Source organism: Mixophyes fleayi, chromosome 4 (assembly GCF_038048845.1).
Source record: "Mixophyes fleayi isolate aMixFle1 chromosome 4, aMixFle1.hap1, whole genome shotgun sequence".
Taxonomy (NCBI): domain Eukaryota; kingdom Metazoa; phylum Chordata; class Amphibia; order Anura; family Limnodynastidae; genus Mixophyes; species Mixophyes fleayi.
In genome coordinates, this window is record NC_134405.1 from 54,353,745 (window position 1) to 54,378,757 (window position 25,013).

Below are 25,013 nucleotides of genomic sequence, written 5' to 3' on the forward strand. Positions count from 1 at the left end.
CCCATTGTCCTATAGATTGTAAGCTTGCGAGCAGGGTTCTCTTACCTCTCTGTCTGTATGTATTACCCAGTATTGTCTTATTATTGTTTGTTCCAAATCGTAAAGCGCTACGGAATTTGCTGGCGCTATATAAATAAATGATGATGATGATGTATCACATGGTACAGCACAAATATACAATATGGAAATATCTGGTTACGGCCTGTTATATCAGAGGACAGCATGTTTTAAGTGCACCAGACATACCATACGAACCCACTTAGGCTTGGGGTCTACAGGAGAATCTGAAAATGTAAATGTGCACTCTCAGTGCAGAAAGCATTGTCGCAGCGTAGATAGGATTAGATTGCTAGCACTAGCTGACTCAGGCATATGGTAAAAAGATCAGATAAAGTATCTTGCATGTAGTCCTCAATCTTCTTTACCTTTGCATAAAGCATGCAAGCTAGATGCTTATTAGAACTGACGGGCCGGGTTATGATGCCAGAAGTGTTTTGTTTTTTTAATTTTTAAAAGCTTTTCCAGAAAGCATCTCATATAGTGACACATTGTGTGTGTGGGAAACAGTGTTTCCCATTTATTGCTGAGTGCTAAAAGCGCTGCATTCAAAATACTTCCATCTGGCACCTACATCTAGGACATAATTTATTAGTTTATTTGATCCTATACTACTGGAAGGACACCTCTTCACACATTTTTTTTGTACCCACTTGCCAAGAAGGCCACTATGACTCTTACCCACAAGGGATGTGAGAGACCTCTTCGATGAGGAGTGGAGAGGGATTGCTGAAGTTACAGAGGGAGATCTCCGCCGGTGTCCAATGGCGGGTTACACAAACTTCTATTAAACAGGGCACATCTCTATGCTCTTCAGATGTGTCATTGTATTATATTAGGTCATTTAAGCACATTTAAGTACAGAAGCAGTTTGCGTATTATATTCTATGTACGTACCGACTGTGAGAATGTATCCATTGTATGCATGTTTTGCACTTATTCCAGAGGAAAATAAACATGTAAAATAAAAATTATATCTAACACAGAAAAAAAAATAAAAAATGAGTTAGACAGGGTGGCACACACACAGCTTGTTGGTATTGTAGAATACATCTACTTACACTAATATCTACATGAAAGTCACTGTGCAGATGACAGAATCGAAGTACAATTTGGCTGTGGAAGACTTATGCGTGCCAGTTCTACAAATGATACTTCATTATTTATTCGCATGCTGGGATAAATATCATTTAATTGCATTTTGGACTCTCCCCAAAACGATCATTGGTTAACTATTCCCCCTTCCCCTAAGAAAGAAAAAGACATTTGTTTTCTCATTAAACACTCAAATCCCTTATCCATCCTGACCCAGGAAATACCTCTAGGACAAGTAAACACCCTTTGTCTGCAGTGAGGGGGGTTGGGGGGGGGGGGGGGAGAATTCATTAATTCTACACACACAAGCCTTAGTGCCCAACTATAAATTCATCAGTATAACAGATTATACAAGACTTGGATTGTGTTAGTAAATCAACGCAGAGATGAAGAATACACTCATGAGCGATGTGTGGTTTAGTACAACTTTGAGGAATATGACCCATTATAAATAAAATACATTCTGCACTACAGAATTTTTTGGTTTCAAAAGTACTAAAAATACTTTACCAATAAAAATACTTTTGAATTATTGTGAAGACTAACCTTTTAAAAAAGAAAAATATTAAATGACAGTTTCATTTTTGCCAAACGCTTTATGATATATCCAGAGACTTACCAGCAAAACCAGTGAAGAATACGGTCATGAACTCATAAATGTAAGAGATAAAGATAAAATCATCATCAGTCATTTATATAGCACCAATAATTCCGCAGCGCTGTACAAAGAGCTCACTCACATCAATCAGTCCCTGCCCCATTGGAGCTTACAGTCTAAATTCCCTAACATACACACACACAGACAGACAGAGACTAGGGTCAATTTTGATTGCAGCCAATTAACCTACCAATATGTTTTTGGCGCGTGGGAGGAAACCGGAGCACCAGGAGGAAACCCAAACACGGCAGGGGTGCATGAGGGGGGGGGGGGTTTCTGGGTCCACATAACGGCACTGTACTATATAGCAGTTACGGCACTGTCAACGAAGCGTCCACGGCGGTGCTGTATCCAGCAGCGCCTCGGACGCTTCTTTGACAGCACCGCGGCTGCTGTATAGCACAGTGCTGCCGAAACGCAGCAGCTCTCTCCCCCTTTTTTTTTTTGGGTGGGGGGGGGGGGGTAGACCCCCCTATAAACCCTGCGTGCGCATGGGGAGAACATACAAACTCAAACCAGATAAGGACACGGTCGGGAATTAAACTCGTGACCCCATTGCTGTGAGGCAGAAGTGCTAACCATTAGGCCACTGTGCTGCCCATACAATAACTAAAAGCCAATATGTCTCCACTCTAACCCAAGCTACATACATACACATATATACATACACACACTGAAGTAGGAAGCCTATGCTGACCAGTTGGGCTCTCCTGCTGTCAATATCTATGATTCAAGTACATATGTCTTAAAAGCATACAGTATTCAAAAGGACAAAAGCAAAAAATCCCCAATAAACTTTGGATGTAGGCTGCCCCATCAGTTTTAGCAGGACATAATAAAACAATTCCACCCCCCTGCCCTTATCTTCATTTGCTCCATCTGGTAAACAGTGTGCTTGACAAACAATGATAAGATGCCTTATCAGTGATGTTGATCACATAGGATGTAGTTAAATATATGCAACAGACATATACATTGGCTTAAAATGCAGCCAATTCAATGTGTACACTGGAATGAAAGACTGGAGTCGCACCCTTCCATCTGGGTCCCCACTTTTAAAAAAAAAAGACAAACATTTGCCCTTGTTAGTTAGCACAGATTCTAGAAGACACAAAACTGGAATTCTGCTTTCCAAGACACTCATTAGGTGTGTCATTAATTCAGTTGTTTATTGGTGATGCAATTTAAGGATTTAAAGTGGCAAAAAAATAACGAGATTGCACAATTCACCAATCCAATTATCTTCAGGGATTTTCAAAGATTTGAAGAAAAAAAAAAAAAGAGAAAGAAAAAGAAAATGTGTAAACAGGGAGAGAAAAAGAACACAAAAAAACACAAAAATAATAATAAAAAAAAAAAACACATGCAGCTCACAAATAAAGCATAAGATATCTACAGTAAATCTTATTATAATGGCTTAGTACCTAACTAAGGGAAGGTGGCAACATTTGTCAGTGTGGTTTCCCACTTTGATGTAGGGAAATACATTGATTAGATTATATATATATATTTTTAAAGAGCATCCATTATAATGCAGGCAGACATTCAAATTGATCTGGAACTAATGACATCGCTGTTGCCTTATGAATTGATAGGCTGACTTCCAATATTGGTTCATACCAATAATGTCTGCTGTACCGTGTGCAGGTAAGAGGTACACAAACTTTTGTTGCAAGCTGCACCGTTGTCAGCCTGCAAATAAGACATTATATTGTTGCCACTAGGCTGCTCATCATATAAAAGTATTTGTCTGCTGCATCGCATAATGATATGGGATCTCTCATTAGTATGCAAGTGACATGAATATATATTTATTATTCTTGTAAATATTTGTACAAATGTCAAGTTTAAGGGGCATATTCAATTGTTGGCGTTATAGGCAAAAATCTCGCGGCGCGCGCACTATTACCGTCATTATGGTAATAGTGCGTGTAAATACCGGCATTATGGTACTTTTCTCGCTGGATTTCAGCTGCAATTACTGGTAATAGTTTTTCCGTGGCGGAAACCACGGACAATTGAATATGCCCCTATATGTCACATCTTCCGTGTTTATTAGGAAAACTTGGATACTATACAGGCATAATATGTACTCTCTAATTTATTAGATGTCAGCTCAGAGATCTTTGCCCCTCTAAAAGCTCACTCAATACCATTTATATTGTATACATAATATATCCATTTCCTAAAGAATGTTATAAAATCAGATTTACATATGATTTTACAATACATTAACTAAAATGTCACTTTTAGGCTGTCCTACCCTAAACTACAGATCAACCATAATCTATACACAAGGATTCCCTTGGTCAATAAAGTTGAATGTACAGAAATATTTTCACACTCCTTCTCTACATATTGGGATAAGAGTGCAAACAAATACATAAGATAAATTGGAAGTCCAGAAATTATAATTATGCAAAGCTACTAAACTTTGGTTAGGAAATAATTGGCTCAAAAAAAAAAAAAAAAAAAAAAAAACCCAGGAAGGTGTTACATGGGTGAGTGCTTTATATTTTCAACTTGGGTGAGTAAAGATTTTATTCCTCAGAAGGGAGATTAATTCCTGAAGAGGGGGGAGAAATAGGGCCCCAGCTGTTCCAGTTGGCCTCTGACCTTCTGCTATACTTAAGTGTGATTTTTGCCCCTCACCCCTCTTGTGAAGCCAGCACTCTCCCTCCCCCTTCATCACAAGCCCAGACACAAAAGCTTCTTCAGTCCCTCTTGTTTGAGGCAGCACAAAAATGTTGCTGGCCCCTTTGGCTAATGAAGTGTGTGGGTCAAAATCACTGTTTATGTATGTTAATCTACTTCCTCTCTCTCTGTGTGTGAGACAGACTCTCATTCTAAACACAAGCTCAGGCATGGTGAATTAGGAAGTCATGCACACTAGCACACTACTATAGCTAAAATAAATAAAATGATGTTTATAGGGGGAAAAAAAAAAAAGTATATTTATTGCATAATATCAATTAAGTGAAACGGTAAACACGACGTGACGTTATACCTTAAACACAGTTATGACCACAGGACAGATTTATACCACTGAGCAAAGATCACACACTGGGGCCCCTCAAACCACCTGAATGTGACCTTTACACTGAAAAAGTATTTATTACTGGTCTTCATAATAATTTTCTAATGACCTGTTTAAAACTAAACATATTCAAAAGTTGTTGGTTTTTTTTATTGTTTTTTTTCCCCCAATATAAAATGGCTCATACACCACTTTGTGACACATTAGAAATATATTTTGCTTCCATCTACAACAAATTCCATTTATGGACACTGCAACAGTCACAAAACTCTGTGAAAGGGAAGTTAAACTAACAATACCAAGTATGTAACTTAGAAAGGGGATCTGTTTCAACATGTAATAAGTCACAATGAACTACAGCAACATAATTGCAGTTTTTTTAAAAAAATATTTAGTGACAACTAAAATCCCACATTGCTATCAAATCTTATACTTGCAGCATATTTTGCTGTGAGGGTTTAAAAAAAACAAAACAAAAAAAAACTAAATACAAAGCCAGAGAACATTAACCATTAACATCAATAAAACCACCAATAAACATTAGTTGTGGATGTAACCATTCAGGCATAGGGTGGGGACAAGACCCAAAACCCCGGTTTACACTGTCATTTTTCATGATTTTTTTAAATTTAGTTTCTGCTCTAAAAAGGGCGATCAGGTGGTAGCTTATACTGGAATGACAGCTGGTCATCTCTTGGTAAACTGTACATCAGAGCACTCGCAGTTATAACATGTAATAAATTATAAAAAGTACATCTCACATTAAAGGATCACCCAGGGGTTACTATGGCCCAATGACAAATGACTATGTTCTAAATAACCAACATTAAACATTAAAACAATGTTTGATAAAACATAATTCAAATGCAAGGTAAAACCGACTAAATAAAATATTATGTAATGTTAGACCAGCGGCGGACAGCAGGCAGCGTTTTAATAAAAAACAAAAACATTCACAAATAGCTTCAGGAGCTTATTAGAACGTAATAAAATATTTGAAATAAAGTTGCGATAATGAGGGGGGAGGGATTTTGTTGTCCTATGCATCAAATGGCCCGTCTATAAGCCTACTGATAAACACCTCAAACTGCCTTCTAGGGCAGAAATGGATAATAAATAGCGCTAAGAAGTACATACATTCTCAAACACATCAAGTTCTGGACAACTTAGTCATACTTTTTCATTTTCAAGTTTTTGAAAGTAAATATGAACCTTATTGATTATATCATATATATCTATTTATACGCACATATATTTACACTGTAAATAGAAGTTTGGCTGTTTAATGTTTGCACAAAGGTTCTGTTTGTATTGCATAACAGAATTTTACACTCTAGTTGTCATTAGATGAAGAGAAAATAGTTGCCTATACAATGACTACTCAAAGTTAAAAAGTTAAAGATATAAGTAAATCTTCACACTTGGATTCAGACTGCCTCTAATGAGTGCTGACTGGACAACTTCTTCTGTTAAGACTCTTAAGACATCTGGTTTAGAGGGACAAATCTTTAACCAGTCTAGCGCAAAGCTTGGTAAATTAGGACAGTACCCCTTATTGTGAATCAGTGCATCCAAAGTACCCAATAAAAAGTGTACAGTACCACCGACATTGTATACATGTTTATTTAGGTCTTTAAAAAAGGTCAAAAGAATACCTTTTTTTTATTCATTACTTATATAGTAAACAATTATTTTGGAGTTTAATTTAAATGGTGGAAGCACCACATGCTTACATTGGATGTACGCCTGGGGGTACACATACCAAAGGTTGGGAAGCCCCAGTCTCCGTTCCCAAAGAGGAAACCTTACGGGTATATTTACTGAGCAGCTGTTATGATTCTCGGCGCTGTCGTTTTTAAAACGTTAATTTTATTAAACTCGATGGGTTTTGTCTTTAATAAAATTGACATTTTAACAAATGACAGCAAACCGCCCCCTTAGTAAATATACCCCTTGGACGCTAGAGGTGTCAGGAATGGGTAAACTTCAACGCGTTGTGAATTAAAGGAATTTTATGAAGAATATGTGAACACTGTCTAAAGATCTTATATTGCTGAGGAGCAACGTATATGTTACACATCTGACTGGTAGAGTATGGAAGATGCGACTTGAGATTGGAGCACTGTAGGTACTACTAGTGATTTATAGATATGAGTTCCAAAAGAGATAAACCAGATGTTCTCCACACCGAGGACTGCCGGAAGAATACAATATATACAACCACTCTTTTTCGGAGAAAGATTACTGGAAAGTTCCTTCCTCTCCAAATGTCTCATGGGTATAATATAATGATCAGAAATACCAGAGTTACCAGAGATAAAGCAAGAACAGGAGGGTTTAACATAGCAACCAAAACAATCCCTCACTTCATAATGTTCTTGTTGCCTACTCGGCTAGGAGATAGCCAGTTTGTGCCTCATACCTTCCTGATGTCATTAGTGCTCAGTGAATTTATAAGAATAATGGTTCTGCCCACAAAATGGCCGACTCGACTGTGTGCAAGAGTTGCACCATTTTGAAATCCGCTTTAGGATCGTCTAGGAACTTAGGTTAAAAATCCACAGTTGCTGAACACCAGTTAGAGATTTATATAATCAAATTTTCTAGAAATTAAGACAGTTTGTAAGAACATCTTGCTGAAAGCTCCTTTTCTGTCAGTTTATGTATAAACATATCATTTGTAACAATACTACTTTTTTTTTTTTTACCTCCACATTTCATGCCCCCATTATCATGTGCCTGCATGAAATCCTATCTGTATAGGTGTATACAGCAATCAGTAACCCGGGGCTGTGTTCTGGTACATGTACAACAGACTGCCAGAGAGGTATGCGATATGTTTACACAGAAGATGAGTGCAGACACCCTGGGGCTATGGAAAGGAAGACAAGTCCTTCTCTCGGGACAAAGGCAGAACAGGATGTCTGTGCTGGATTATGTGAGCCCCAGGGCTGGCAACCTGCTTTGCTACGTACTGTTTGTCAGCTACCAGGGTTAGGATTGCATTTATCTTCATTGACTAAAAAGAGGGCAGTATGCATAGAAATACATGCACTGTACACTTATATCCACCATTCAAGAACATCCTCCTAAGTAACTAAATGCAGGGTTTTTAAAACAGAAAATAAACAGGATCATACATTTAGATGATGGCTACTTCCTGTTCCTCAATATACCTCTTAAAGGGATATGCCAATTTCACAAACAGAAACCCCAAAACAACGGAAGTCCTACCTTGGTCCGGCAAGGTGGAGGGGGGCCGGGCAGCTGAGAGAGCAGCGCCAAGCAGGACACCCCAGAGGAGCAAGAACCTTCCGGAGAACATCCCAGCTCGGCTAGTGCAGGCCGCGGGAATCCATGAGGCCTCCAGTGTCGAGGGGAGACAAGTCTTACTCTGCTCCTGGTAATGGAAAGATAATAAAGTTATATGCAGACCACTTGGCATTATATATATATATATATATATATATATATATATATATATATATATATATATATATATATATATATATATATATATATATAATCAGTTTCATGACAGAAGATCTCAGCAAGCTACTATATAGGTATCTATACGAACAGGATGGGTGCTACAGAAGAATCTTTAACCCACCACCATTTCCAACAACTAAACGGACATGTATAAAAGGTCAGAGACTATTCATGTGAATAAATCTATGAGACAACTCGTAGGTAAAGATGACAGAGCAGAAAGTCAGGAAACAAATTAGGATGATTATACCTTTTAAATACACAAAGTAAAAGAACAGACATGTGACCATTTCTATGACAAGAATTTACTGCTCTAAGGCAGTAGTGTCCCAGTAACAAGGAATTACAAATATATACATATTTTTGGGTCCCTTAATATTATAAATCCAGAATACTCACATGAACGGGGGGATATGCTATCAGAACATAAGTCAGTGAATTTTGAATACAAATAGTCAGAAAACAAAAAAGGTTTAGTGTCTACATTCCAGAGAGAAGAACCAGAGGTGCCAAAAAAAAAAAACATCATAAATTTGGGGCTGCACATTTGTGTATCTCAGTTCATTACTTGCACACAATATAGTTAACATTGGCTTAGGAATGGTAAGTGCCCCCTAAAAACTTGCTTGTCAGTATTGCTGTAATGTACACTACAGCAGTGATCAGACAAAGATGTTAGCAGTTTGTATACAATTTCTATTCAGGAGATGTTATTTCTGGTTAATTCATGACAGCCATGAGATAATTATCACATGGAAGGTTCACAATGTCCCAAAATAATAATAATAAATAATGTATTATTATTATTCTCTGCATTGGCCTGCATCATGCTCAATTACCAGTGGATAAAGCATGGAAATGTGTTTTCCCAGAAGTCTCTTCTCCTAAAGACGAGTCACTTACTCGCACTTTGTCCGTAGAGAGTAACTTAATGGCTAACTTACACAGTTACACTTAGCTGCTGTGTGCAGTTTTACTGTACTGATCGAATGCACAGTATGCTGAAACTGCAAGGGTATTCAGTGTCATGGATACCCCTAGGCCAAAGCACCTTACTTGTCCACTCTATAATATTTGTCAAATGCTCCGGGAAAGCGGTTTAGACCACACTGACACAATATGCAGAGAGGGAGAGTAGAAGATATTGGAAGGGCAGGGTTTATCCACACTGGTCCTCAAGTACTCCTAAGATGTAATGTTTTAAGGATATCCGTAATGCATAAGTGAATGGAGCATTTGCAATGGGTCAGTAATTATTCCTGTTTCCACAGAGAGAAATCCTCAAGATATGAAATGTTGCTGGTACATGAACTAGAGTTTAGATGCTCAGAAGAAGAGTGCCTACATTTTTGGAGACTGTGGTCAAAGTGGAAATTTAGAAGTGGTGGCATTGAAAAAGTAGTGAGAATGTAAGTCGATGGAATTTTATACTTTTACAATGAAGGCAGTAGGAGAAGTGGCTGTATGAAATACTACTGTATATACCCCCACTTCCACCACTGTTTGGCGAAAAAAATAGGGACACATTGTTTGTGTTTGAAAAAGCCACCTCTTGCTTTCTTTCGGTGCCAAACACAGTTATACAGATAAATATGGTCTAATTTCTGCAAATCTGCAAGTACAAAGTATCCAAATTCTGGACTAATCATTACATAGTTACAGAGAAAACCAGGACATTATTGTTATTAATTATTTTAAAAAAAATAAGTTAGAGAGAAGAAGAAAACATATCTTGTATGAAAACAAGTAAACTTGCAAGCTCAAATCTCAGGGTTCATGCAAGTATATGTATAAAGAGAAAGTTGAGTAAAAAATAAGCGTAACAAACAAAAACAATGCATAAAAGAATAACATACTTTACAAGAAACAGGTTTCCCAGTACAGTTTAGTTATCACGTGTGTGTTAATCCATCCCTCCTATAAGAGGGTTCTGAAAGCCCACTGTGGCTAGGAATCTAGATCATTATAGACATTGAAGAGACCTACAAGGATGTTCTATAAAATGCAAAGCAATCATTCTAATGGATATAAAATTACTTTGCAGACCATGTGGTAGAGAATAAGGAGAAAAGTAAATAAATGACTCCTATATAAACATATATGACATTAGATGTCTCTATAAATAGAACATTCAAAATTAGGTCTCCATAATATGTGTTTAAATAACACACACACACACACACACTTGTTTCACTCCAAAATTTTCCCCTGTATGAGAGTTCTCTGAAAGTCCCAATTTGTTCTTAGCCTTGCTACATGAATAAAACATGACTTATGTTGGGCATTTATTATTTAGATATAATCTTCATTATCTTTTATTTTAAGCTCTTCCATCTCATGAAGCAAAGCTACAATAATTATCTAAAATAGAAATATTAGTCCAATGTATCACCAAAAATTTTATTAAACAGTGTACATTATCTACCAATAATGAGATGTTCATAAATATGCAATATTTTATGCTTGGCCAAATGATGAGGCAGCTTTAAGTGAATAAGCCAGGGCCTGTATTAGCAGATATTTGTGATTTGCTATTATCAGTAGTCATAAATATAAATGCTTGGTGGTCTAGCCCAATCAGTTAAGACTGATGAATAACAAGTCGATCAGCTGCATAGATGGTCATTTTGGGAAAAGTGAAAGGGCTTTAGAGAAAATTTTTAGGTTATTAAAGAAGGGAACTATTAAACCGCAGCCATCGCCTACCCAGAGAAAGCAGCCTTCTAATGGTGGGATGGCTTTATCAAAATTTTCATGATTAATTTACTTTGAGGCATAAGGGTATCTGTGTCTCATCTTCAATCACTAGTTCCTCGTGAATGGATAACATAGCTCCCAAAATTGTCCCAAAGGTGCACACAGGGAGGTGGGGGGGGAAAAAAAGAATGACGACACCAGATAGTGTTCCCAGCGCTTCTGAAGCGCCCGGCCCCACCTGTGAAGCAGCGCTGTCACATCAGTCCCTGCCCCATTGAGGCTTACAGTTTAAATTCCCTAACACACATACACAGACTAGGGTCAATTTAATAGCAGCCAATTAACCTACCAGTATGTTTTTGGACTGTGTGAGGAAACCAGAGTACCCGGAGGAAACCCACGCAAACACGGGGAGAACATACAAACTCCACACAGATAACACCATGGTCGGGATTCAACTCAAGACCCCAGAGCTGAGAGACAGAAGTGCTAACCACTACACCACCGTGCTGCCTAATTTACAAGAAGTAGGAGCACGGACATATCTCCCGACAATTGGAATAAAGGTGCCAACTTACGAGAAAGTTATCTTAATCAGTAACATTGGGAAGACCCCATAGATTGTAAGCTTGCGAGCAGGGCCCCTCTCACCTCTGTGTCTGTATGTATTACCCAGTATTGTATTATTAGTGTTTGGTCCCAATTGTAAAGCGCTATGGAATTTGCTGGCGCTATATAAATAAATTATGCTGATGATGATTGGGAAGGATGTAATAGGATGAATATCAGTTAGCCTAAACGAACACAGCTACCTCCTTTCATCATCATCAACATTTATTTATATAGCGCCAGCAAATTCCGTAGCGCTTTACAATTGGGAACAAACATTAAAAAGACAATACTGGGTAATACATATAGACAGAGAGGTAAGAGAACCCTGCTCGCAAGCTTACAATCTATAGGACAATGGGAGTTAGAAACACAAGGACATGTGCTACATCATATTGCACATTGGACCAGCTGGAATGCAAAGGTAAAAGTATTGAGTAGGCTGTGTGTGTTGCAGTGTTGGTCAGAGGGTTGTTGTCTTGCGTTAGCTGTGTAGAGGATGGTAATAGGGTAATCTAGGGAAATTAAGATGGTGGTTGAGGAATATCATAAGCTTGTCTGAAGAGGTGGGTTTTCAGTGAACGCTTGAAGGTTTGAAGACTAGAGGAAAGTCTTACTGTGCGAGGGAGGGAATTCCACAACGTGGGTGCAGCCCGGAAAATAATCCTGTAACCGAGAATGGGAGGATGTGATGAGAGTGGAGGAGAGACGTAGATTTTGTGCAGAACGGAGGTGTTGAGTTGGGAGATATTTCGAGACGAGAGAGGAAATGTATGTCGGTGCAATTTTCTTGATGGCCTTGTATGTTAGTAGAAGAATTTTATATTGGATTCATTGAAATACAGGCAGCCAATGTAGAGACTGACAGAGTGGCTCAGCAGAGGAATAACGGTTAGTAAGGAAAATCAATCTAGCCGCTGCGTGCAAAATAGATTGTAGGGGTTCAAATCTGACTTTGGGAAGGCCAGTAAGGAGGGAATTGCAATAGTCGATGCGGGAGATGATGAGTGCATGAATTAATGTTTTTCCGGTGTCTTGTGTCAGATATGTGCGTATTCTGGAAATGTTCTTTAGGTGTACGTAACATGATTTAGATATGGAGTTTATGTGGGGAATAAATGACAGTTGTGAATCAAGGATTACACCTAGGCAACAAGCTTGCGGGGTGGGATTTATGGTCATGTTATCAACAGAAATAGAGATGTCAGGCAGGAAGCTTCCGTTTTTGGGTGGGAATATTATTAATTCAGTTTTTGAAAGATTGAGTTTGAGTTGGCGAGAAGACATCCAAGATGAAATGGCAGAAAGACAGTCAGTAATGCGAGACAACACAGATGGTGAAAGATCAGGAGAGGATAGATAGATTTGTGTGTAGGTGACACACACACCTTGGACTTTACTCCAAACAACCATTTATACAGATACAGTGTGACAAATATAGAGTAGGTACTTTACCATATTTGTATGAAATCAGTAAGTGGGTGTGGCTTCATGAGAATGGGGGGACACAGTTGACCACATCTAGTCTGAGCTTCTTCTATTTTTTTTTATCCCAATTTCGTTTTTGAAATGTTTGGAGATTTCTTGTAAAGAAACATTTTCTTTTAATAACTGATGAGATTTGGCATCCATGATCACCTTATAACTCTGATCACTGCTGCTGAAACGGTCAAAACTTTTGGAGAGAGCCCATGGTCTGGATAAGCATCCTATATATGCAAGATCACACACTCCAAACATAGGCTCTCACTTAGTTTTGATTTAGTATATGCATTCTACTAAAAGGAAGGATAGCCAGACTTTGAAAAGCAGGAAACATTTAAAAAACGACAAACTTCCTCAATTGATCACAGGCAATGTCAAGTATCAAGAGATGCATAAACTACTCAACAGACACATTTTAACTGCTGACCAGTGGTCAATTCCAGGGGGACATCTGCTTTCTCTCTTGTTCAGGATTATTACATAGACAACAGGCAGATATAAGGGGGTTAGGTCTGCCGCTCAGAGATTTCAGCAGGGGTAGAAGTTCTGTTTCACTGGACTTGACTCATTATACACTTTCAGAATTGTGATATTACCCATGGTATCAGGTAAATTCACCCAGCGCCACATTGCGGGGAACTGAATTCCCCCATAATAGTGCAAAAGGGAATTAATTAAAACTATCTAAGTTCATCATCATATTTATTTATATAGCGCCACTAATTCTGCAGCGCTCTACATAGAACTCACTCACATCAGTCCCTGCCCCATTGGAGCTTACAATCTAAATCACCTAACACACACACACACCGAGAGAGACCAAGGTCAATTTTAAATAGCAGCCAATTAACCTACCAGTATGTTTTTGGAGTGTGGGAGGAAACCGGAGCACCCGGAGGAAACCCACGCAAAGACGGGGAGAACATACAAACTCCACACAGATAAGGCCATAGTCGGGAATTGAACTCATGACCGCAGAGTGCTGTGAGGCAGAAGTGCTAACCACTACGCCACCATGCTGCCCATTTTGCATATTTTGTTATCGTTTATGTTTATATTGTAATTGGGTCCGTTAACAATTGTGGTGTACCCATTCTAATTCTGTTTGAATTTGTAGACTAATCATTCAGTTCTGCTCACTTCGATCTGACCTACAACTTGGACCTGCTGCGGAAAATCCAATTTACAAAATATTATATGTATGCGTGTTATTACACCACATACTTATTGTTTCTAAAAAATAAAATTACTTTTTCCGGCTGTACTATAAATTTAAAAGGTGGAGCTGTTGATGTTGCTGTCTATGGATCATTTAATATCTCCTTCTACAATAAGTAAATGTATTCTAACCCATAAAAGCTAGTTGAAATCTGGAAACACATCAAATAAAACCACACACATAAATGTTGCCAATTTGTTTTTCTACTCCCTTAACAAAGCAAGCAATAAAATCATGACAACAAATACTGCATATATTACTTTAAGTGCAAATAATATTGCAATCATACACCGGCGGCTAAGTATTTTATACCAAATTGACAAAGCATAATAACCCAACTACTTTACAATCATTACTTTATTCATTTCTCAGAAATGAATGTTTTCCTTGCACAGCGCCAGAAAGAATTAGCAGAAAATAACACATGCAGATATATTTGTAAACCAGCTAGGGGCGTACGGTACCTTATTAAATGTAATTATAGCAACATATTTCATTGCTTAGCGGAAACTCAGAGCTATATGGAAAATATTTACATCAAGATTTAAGTACCGGTAAATCTAAAGTGCAAGTTGCTTTATGTGAAAGAGCCAATAGCATTATTATTATTATTATTATTATTATTATTATTATTATTATTATTATTATTATTGTTGTTGCTTTGTAAGGTGCCCCAGTGCAGGACAGTAGAGGAAACAGGACATACACACATAGACAAAATAAATACAAACATGAAAACAAAGAGTAAGGAGGACCCTGCTCATGAGAAATTCTAACTCACACTATATTGGCATCCAGAACTGTCCATACTAAAGATACCTGGAATATTTAGGATTTAACATTTTTATAACTTTGGAAGCCTTGTCTCCAAGATACATCAGACATGGGGGCATATTTAAGAAATCACGGTAGTGCACTTACCGTGGAAATCAGGTCCCGATGTGTCCTCCGCAAATTTATTAAAGGTGCATTGCAGCAGATATCATGGATATCTGCTGCTTTACACTCCTGATCGTTTTTGCGAGCAGTCACCAATCAACAGAATGGTGACTGCTCCTGGCCGCAATCTAACAAGTCCCGAAAAAAATATTTTTTTGGGAACTTGTCATGTTAATGTACGCAAGCTGAAGCTGGCGTACATTATCAAAACTGAAAAAATCCAATGCTGTAGCTCTGCTCCGAAGAGCAGAGCTGGATAGCGCATGTGTGGAGGGATCACATGATCCCTCCCTGTCACTCACCGCAACGATAGTTGCAGAGACAGAGCGGGGATCTTCGAACTGCACATGCGCAATTGAATGAAGAAGAGGAACGAAGATGACCAGTAGGAGATCCTGAGACAGCGCGTCCCGAAGAGGGGGGTAAGTATGATTTTTTCTATCACAGAAACAGCAGTTTTTCGGAACGATGAATGAATGATAAATGTGCCCCATGGTGTCAGTATTTCCACTGAAGTTCAGTTTCAAAATCCTTTTAGATCCTAATGTGGCTAGCAACACATAACAGTGACTTCCAGTAATGCTGCCCACACAGTGATAGGACAAGTCATCCTGCAAGATCAACAACTGACTAGACCTGTGCCAAATTTGGTAACACACGTGGGTGGATAACTTCAACAGAGACTGTTAGATAGCGGTCTGGCCCGATGACAGGATAACATTGGAAACAATTAGTGCAATAAGCAGATGATCCAAAGGCTTAAAAATGTGTCAATTGTAAATAGTTATAACCAATCCTTATCCGAAGAATACACAAGTCCAAGGGGTAAATTCATCAAGCTGCGATTTTGGCCGCTACAGGCAACATCTCCACTTTTTCAATCAGATTCTAGTTGTCATTTTGTAGAAGGTACTAATAATAAATGACAACTAGAATCTGATTGGCTGCTATGGGCAACTTCTGGAATTTTTCAAACCCAAAAATTGATAAATTTACCCCAAAAACTGGATATAATTTTACATTTAGAACCTTTTAAAAGAAATATAGTAAAAATGTAGATTTGAACCCCAAATCCACTACACTCTGGAACATTAAACTAAACAAGGCAATGTTATTCTGGAATTAACATGAAATCCTAGATTTATGTCAATGTGGCTGTAACTATATACACAGCACACCTTCCACAATGACATGATAATGTGTTGAGCTGGGATTAGTCTTATAGTAGATTGACAGCATGCATATTAACAGAAGAGGTCTCAAAATGTTACATCAACACCAGCATGAATCAAGTTATTTGTTTATTTATTTTAAATTGGAGTGCTGTCTTCTTATATTGTCTTTAAGAGTGGACACATCACCTTGCAACTTCCCACAATGCAATAGGAGGAGTCAGCTAAAAGACTGACAGATTTGTGCAGAACATAAAAATACAATTTGATATGTTTAAATTGTCATGTTATACCCAAACAGCAACAAAATAGCTTGTAGCTTTATACCATGTACATTGATACAACTGTGTATAGTGGTAAAGAATAGTTTTGGGGATGGGCCTCAATCATTTGAGAAATTAGCAACACTCCTGATGGGAGCATAAGAAGTGAGTTGAGCAAGCAAAGATTTTATATGAGACACACAGTAACCGTGCTGAAGTTTGTAGGTCAACCACACCCAGGTCCGGATTAACCCTAGAGCTAACTGGGCTACAGCCCAGGGGCCTCGGGTATCCAGGGGGCCCTTGAAAGTGCTCAGCAGTAGTATTGATTGATCGGTCGGGGGCGTCCCCGACGCGATCAATGCTACTGAGCACTTTCACTGCGGTCCTTCCCCGGCGCACTGTAATCTCCTTACTGAGGAGATCTCGTGAGTCTCACTCTCACGAGATCTCCTCAGTAAAGAGCGTACAGCGCGCCGGGGAAGGACCGCAATGCCAGGAGAAGGAGGTAAGTTCCTTGCGGGCGGCTCGGCTCACCAAGGGGGGGGAAGCGGGCAGCTCGGATCACAGGGGGGCCCTCACGGGGGAATGGAGGCCCCCTTAGCCCAGGGACCTCCATTCTCTTAATCCGGCCCTGTCCACACCATATAAGAAGTGATCACTTGTGCCGGTGGGCAGTGTACTATACTCTGCAGACAGATTAGCTCCGGATTTGCAGATTTGCATTTCAAATGTACCCATTACCTACACATTTTATGTCCTGATTCACTACTCAAAGTGCGTCACCCCTCAGTGACGTTACTAGTTCCTAGTGAACTGATAGGCTGGATTCTCATGAATAGCGATTCAGCCCAATAAAGCGGTTGCCTCCAATGTGAGCAGGCAAAGAGTACACCATAAGGAGTGCAGGAATAAGAAAGACTCCTGTACAGTAATGGATTAGGTTAGTGGTTCCCAAACTATGTGCCCCAGCAATCTCACATGGGTGCCTTGGCAAGGGTAAGCAAGGCAGGGGACTTCTTGGTAATTATTTTGGCTTAGGTGTCACCCTGCCCTGCCTCGAACTGAGAAAGTTTGGGTTCCACTGGATTAGACATAATGTTATCTAGCGAATAGAACAGATGCAAGTTTTCCACACAGGTATCAGGTCAAAAAGCAACAGCAGTGATCACAGTCGCTCACGTAACCAACGCCATCAGACACAAAGCTCTAAGTCTGGTGGGTGCCGTAAGCTGCAGCACACAGGGTAACACCAAGTGCAGCACTCCCTCTTTCAGCAAGTGATGAGAGCCCTTTAACTGGATGCACCACAGGTTTACAGCTCTGTATCTTGTTGTTATGAGCGAGTGTTTTGTTTTAGGGGTTATATATTCCTGTACATTTGGCTTCACCATCAACAGAGCACAGGTAATTGATGCCTTATATTTTAATTAACTGTAGCCCTGTGGTTAGTGGCCTCGGAGAAATGAGCCATTATAAAAATAAAGTATTATTATGTAGCAGGTCAAAGTCTACAGTCCAGCTGTAAACAAACACCACAAAACCTACAAGCACCAATGGACCATAACATTTGTTGGTAACCTTATAGTTCCAACGGATGCAAAACAAAGCAGCAGAGATATCTGGGACTTGTAGTTCCACAACAGCTTGGGAACCATAGGTTTGCCCTCTCTAAGCATCCCCCCCCCCCCCCAAAAAAAATAATAATAATTCTAGACTGTTGTTATAGGGACCATGTGACTTATAAAGGGTTAATAGGATCAGTCCCATAAATGATCGATATTACCCAGCAACGTTATGCTAAATTGTCAGTGCCAAGTGCAGCAAAGTAAATCAATGATTGTCCATAATGGGATAAGCAGAAGAAACAAATACCTTTAAGACACATATTCCAAATCAATCTTCGAAATGAATTTCCGGTCTGAAGAAGGACTGTCTGAGGACATAGCCACCAAGTAACTACCTAGCTCTCTATGCAAGAAAATGTGAAATTAAACAACACAGATCGGTGGTTACATGAATGAGTTGCTTTGACTGTGTTTTAAACCCATTCCATCTGGAAACCAAATATTTTCATGGTCTTGCAAAACACCTGTGAAAACAATTTCATGTTTAGATCATGCAGCCTCCAGCATCTTGACACCTAACCTTATGCTTCTTCCAAACAGCGCCCCTTCAAAAGGCTAGCAAGTAAACCAGATGGTCATTGTTGCTTATATAGAACTGGGCCAGCAAAACAGCCAGTTAAACCTACTAAACAAACATTTCTTCCATTTGCAACCAGGTTATATATTCTAAATGTATGTCTTATTCCCAGACTGTTCGTCAAACACTTCTAAATTTTCTACGTTTCGACAGTGATTAAACATTTAGATTTTCTAGCATCTTGCTAGATACTAGAAAAGTCAGCATGATACGACCACTCTGTATAGTCATAATGTATTGTTTTTGTGTTATAAAAGCTCCTCTTCAAAAATGTAATACTTAAACATTACAGTATATAAAAGAAGGATCTGAGAATTTCCTCCTGCAGATAGTACTGGAAAAGTTGGACTGTGCTGTTAGGTTTTGTTTTTAAAAATAGGGACAATGAAAAGAGACAAACAGTTCTAGTTAATCACTATTCCGTATTCCTTGGGATATGTGACATGGAATACAGTATAGTGAATTAAATAATTCTTTATATCCAAGTGCTGTGTAAAGGTCTCTATACACACACGAAAGATATTGGGCCAAGATTATAGCATGTACGATCAATAGATCCAATATCCTGTCCATTGTGTCTGGTCAGAAAAGATGTCAAACCTAGTCGGCCAATGACACACACAGTTATATGTTCCAATGGACGGATGAAGTCATACAAGGAAATTCCAAGTGCTCAGGTCAGATCCAGCCACCAACTCCTCAATCCCAGCCACTCCATCTCCTTGGTGTATAGGTCAGAAGAGTGGTAGTCAACGGTGGGTGTCAGTTGGGTTCAGCTGGCAGGGCTGACCAGCTGAACATGGGCATAGTTGTGACTGGAGTAGCTATGTTTCTCTAACAGAGTCTTTCACTGAAGCCCTGTACTGCCAGGGTAATAGGACGCAGTGGGGGCAGTTAATTAAGAATTACATCAGTTTAGATTTACTGATTCTATAAAACAAAATGCCAAGGGTAAATATTAATGCTAACTACAGAAAAGTCCACTGTATGCTTTATGATAAATAAATTGCAGCAACATACCATAATTACATGGAAGGGGCATACATCACACAATTTTAGAACAAAAAGTCCATGTCTAGAAGAGTCACCATAATGAACAGAACTGGAAGGTTAGACAGACTTTCCTTTGCCACCGAGTCACAACAAGGAAGATGAGCGAAAGAAATCAACGTATTCAAAACGCCACCATTTAATCTAATTATTTACTGCAATTCAGACATTTACAACACTCGCCTGGAAACAATAGAACCAGGATTCTATAAGCAGTGCTTTGGGGAAGGAGTGACTGCAAAGTAAGTGCCACCATTACCATGATGTCCAAATCATGTCGGTGGTAGAATTGGCAGAAAAACAAGAATGATTTAACAATACTTTGAGAACAGTGAAGAACTGGGGTCCATAGCAGTGTTACGCATGGCCAGTAACAAAGTCACGTTTCCCCCGTCAGTAAGAAGAAACTAGTGGTCAGTAAGTCAGTCCCCAACACAGCAATAATGTACAGAGAAGTGCGACCTCAATGTACATTATGTGATTGAGTAATGTTGTAAGCCTCTTACTTACAATCCCGAGACATTTTGGTGGCACATGCTGCTGTCACCCTCAGCACGTCACACATATTGACAGATCATAATGACGTGTCGGTAACAGAGAGCTAGCCATCGGTAACAGAGAGCTAGCCATCGGTAAGGTTTATAAAATAGTCAATAAAAATTTGGTAATTCTGACTCACAACAAACTTCCTGTGATGAGATCTTACCTAGGAGACTGTACAGAGTAATACAGATTAGGACATCAGTGTGTCTGGGCATTAGGGAAGGAAGGGCACGGATTGAATTAATAAGTGGATTAATTATATTCAGCTATATAAAGACTAGGTAGAATACACTATTACCATTGGTGGTTTTGCTCTAGAGCCTTAGATCTTTGACAGGTGATCTGTGACTCTTCAGTCGCTGTATAACACTCAGCATATCCTGCTAGAAGACATGCTAGGATTATTAGTTCCACGACTAGTGGAGAGCCACAGAGTATTTAAGCCTGCGGTAGAAAGGAAATTCTGCCAAGTACTTTTCAAAATCTTTCCTTTAATAGGCAATTTTCAGTCTGCTTTGCTACAGCACTGTGCAATATGTCTCTGCCGTCTTGCTATTGGCCTATCGTTAATAGTGTACTTAGTGCTGTACCTGGCTTCTAAATTCCATGCAGTTTGCAGCAGTCAGTTTGCCTTGTACCTGTGTTTAGTTTATATAATCAGACATAAATCAGAATATCAGGGAGTCTGGATGATTTCAGGGTGTAGTAGGAACACCCAGCAGTAGATGGGATCAGAATGTATCAATATGGTGCTATGGGCGATATACAGATATGAAGATGAATGAAATAGATGACTGACCACATAAATATACTGTTTTAAAGTGCTGTAATTGAATAAGTTTTGACAAATAATTTCCAAACATCCATTTAAAACACTGAGCCTCCAGCGTATGAATATATGTGTTGTTCACAGTCTTCTTGTAGCAGAAATAGCTATCCCTTCTTTACTTCATATTCAGTGATCACCCACTCAGCAAGTTGTAGAAACAGCAACGACCACATAGGCAGACCAGGCATTCAGGATGGTGTATAATCTTTGATGAGACATGCATAGGACCATCACTGTCATCCTAACCTAGGATTATGTGCCCTTCAAATCACCAGCTATTGTGGGACAACAAGTACCAGTAACCTGGCTGGCAGGTCATGCTGGGATATGAAGCCTGGTTAAGACTGACACTATGGTTAGCACAACATGGATAGAAAGGTGGGTAACTTAGTAACTAAGATCCTTGCCAGAGAGTGTGGGTGGGGATACAGAGGAGTGCAGGCAAAGAGTGCTCTAGCATCTGCATGGGGCAAGGGTTACATTTACCCCTAATACAGAAGCCTTTGAGAGTTTTTTTTATGTCCCCTATGTTGAGTGACCATTTGAAATATTGCAAAAATAAGATTGAAGTTAACATTTCCTTTATGTAAAATGTAGGATAAAAAAAAATGTGAGTGCCACTTAACAGTATAGGAAAAAAAAAAAACAGAGTCCCCAAAAGAAGATGTATCACAGCCACATGGTGCAGCATAACAGGCTGTATGGAATGATATACTATATAGACTGTCCACAAAACCAGTGGATACCACATGGTGCAGTAAACTAACAAGACCTATTTCAGTCCAACCCATTCAAAATAAACTACATGCTCCTTATCCAATAAGTAAAAAGATGAAAGTTAAAAACACTAAAGTTAAAGAAAACATTTCTCAGTTACTTAAGAATAAATCAACCAAACTTTAAAGCTCTAGATGGGAGTTGGACAGAGACTCATGGAGGAGTCAGACTTTAAAGTCACCTATTGTACAATTATGAAAACATACCGAATGGAGCAGGAAGCCCTGATAGAAAACATATGTGCAGAATGGATCAGACTGATTTTCCTGGCATGAAAGGAATAAAAAAGCAAAAAAACACTACACAGATCTCATACGCTTATTTCTACATTAAACAATATGGTCTTACAACAAAAACACAGAAAACTAAGCTCATATTTACAGAATACAACATGTACATTTAGAAGTAAAATATTTACCCTCGAGATGTTTGATCCTCAAGTTCCCAGAGAAGCCTTCCGAAGATATAAACAACTAGTAACAATGTAGCTTAAAACGTTGAAAAAAATATATATAAAAAAAATAGTTTCTCCCAGACTGTAGAAAATGTTCACTCTTACGTTTTTCCTCCTACGACATCTATTACATTGAGAAAAATGGTAAAAAAAAAAACAAAACTCTATAGTTCAACTATTGCGAGAAAAAGAAGAGATTAATTTAAACCATCTGGTGCCTTGAAGAGGAGGAAAAAAAAAATGTAGATTTAAAAAAAAAAACACCTTGAGAAATCCAGATCGTAGAAAGAAAGTTGCAAGACTCAAACAAACCGACTCATTTCATAAAACTCTTGAAAAGTAGTCAGTTTTTTCCCCAATAAAATGGATCTCGTTATTGCTTTAAACGAAGATTCCTAAAACAATTTTTCCACCTCTCTTAAAAATGTGCATGAGGCTAGTTCCAAGTGTGCAAGATTCCTTGAGCATGGAGAAGTGAGCCAGTTCCTATTCAGACTTAACAATACAGAGCAGTCCCATCCCCCATGTTCCCTACAAGAATTTGCAACCCCTCCCAGGCAGAGTTCATTTAAAAAAAAAACCCCTCCTACCCTCTCAAATTTCTCCATTTGCACACTGGGGTTTGTAGTTTACATGCCATTTAACTCACGGCAGGCATTCTCCATTCTCAAGCTGCATTAAACACAGGTACAAACGCAGGTTAACGCAGCAATTCAATCCACATGCGGACGGATCATGGGAGCTGCTGGCAGCAAGCTGTGAGCGGTAGTGTATTGCACTCCTTGCTGGATCTATCTAACAGCAGTACTGCTTAATTCATTAGCCTTACTTTTATGGAACTAATCCTGTAGTATATGTATATAAACACAATTACTAACTACCACCATGGTTTCTCTACCAAGGTGTAGTGAATTTCCATAGGCACTGATAAAACCCATACTTGCCATATTATTGTTTAAAACATATACTTTTGCCTATACATTGCCTAACAATAACATTGAAACATTTTTTTTTATCTTTTTGTGTGTGGATGTGACTTTGTTTTACACAGCAGAGATGTATACAAGTCACCTCAGAATTTCGTGACCTGTATAATAAAACATTTTTATGTGCACCTCCTTTACCCTTGTACAAAGCTACCATATTTGTCATTTCATATATAAATTATTAAGATCATTTTTCACACCCTCCCAGGCTATTTTGGTATGGAAGTTTGTCGGAAAGATGTCTCGCTATAATTTATTAGAATAGGCGGTGGTCGAAGTGGAAATTTATAGATGGTGGTATAGAAGTCTAGGAGTGGCGGTATGGAAACTATGAATGAATGGAATTTGATAGTTTTGCAATTAAAGCAGTAGGAGAAGTGGCGGTATGGCATGCCATCGTATGCCAGCCCACATCCACCACTGAGTATAGGATATAACCCTTTTTCCCATTGGTATTCACTGCCTGATTTTATGACTTCATGTCAGGCTAAAGCTGGGTACACACTACAGAAAATTCCTTCCGACGCGATATCGTTAACGATTTTTACCAACGACTGAAAGTCCTGATCAGCACTCCGATCCCTGTGTACACGCTATATGTGTTTTACCAGATTTACCTTCAGATCTGTGCTCTTCATCTGTCCTAAACATCTGCTGCAAAGATTGTCACTCTGTAAGCTCTATGGAGATCTGCCTACACTGCTGGTGGTGAGTGCATACACACTGCAGAATTGGAACGACATCGTTCCCTTGTTGATAGTAATTTTTAGTCCGTTTATAAAATCAAATCAAGCAATACGATGTGCACTGGAACGATAAAACATGAACGTGGGAGAGTACACACTAATGCGATATTGGAACTAACAGTCGTTTATCATGTGATTGGCACAATAATCAGCTGAAAATCCTGAAGTTCGTACCCAGGCTTAGTCGGAAGGGCCAAGAGTTTTGTACCCAAATGACCCTATCCCTGTTGCCATTCAAACTGTGCTATGTTTTGACTTTATGTATAGATCCTTCAATATGAACTCCTCCACTGTCTACAACACTATCTGTCTAATGAATTCTACAAGGTCCCACTGGCAATTGAACAGCTTACACTTATATTGCAAACAAGTTACAATGATTACCACATTGTTCCACTTCAGTCATCCTCAAATCCCCATAATAATAAAAAAAAAGTATGCAATAAAAAGAGAAAAGGGTTCTCTATTCTCCACTGAATTCTATGCAGACACACAGACTACACTTAGGGGTATATTTACTAAACTGCAGGTTTGAAAATGTGGAGATGTTGTTGCCTATAGCAACCAATCAGATTCTAGCTGTCATTTTGTAGATTGTACTAAATAAATGACAACTAGAATCTGACTGGTTGCTATAGGCAACATCTCCACTTTTTCAAACCTGCAGTTTAGTAAATATACCCCTTAGGGTAGTTCTGCT

General features: G+C 38.8%; 1 protein-coding gene across 5 annotated transcripts in view; it reads right to left on the minus strand.

Annotated features, from left to right (window-relative positions):
- Window positions 1-23,096, minus strand: part of FGFR1 (fibroblast growth factor receptor 1) — a 78,873-nt gene extending 55,777 nt beyond the window's left edge. For 2 of the 5 annotated variants that reach the window (XM_075207042.1, XM_075207039.1), the window contains exons 1-2: window positions 22,546-23,096; window positions 8,082-8,247 (exon numbers count right to left, since the gene is read on the minus strand). In XM_075207042.1, the coding sequence (XP_075063143.1) occupies window positions 8,082-8,172 (91 nt within the window). In that variant the 5' untranslated portion in view covers window positions 8,173-8,247; window positions 22,546-23,096. The remainder of the gene's footprint in view (window positions 1-8,081; window positions 8,248-22,545) is intronic. The other 3 variants (XM_075207043.1, XM_075207041.1, XM_075207044.1) reach the window with 2 other exon arrangements.
- Between the last annotated feature and the right edge of the window lie 1,917 nt (window positions 23,097-25,013).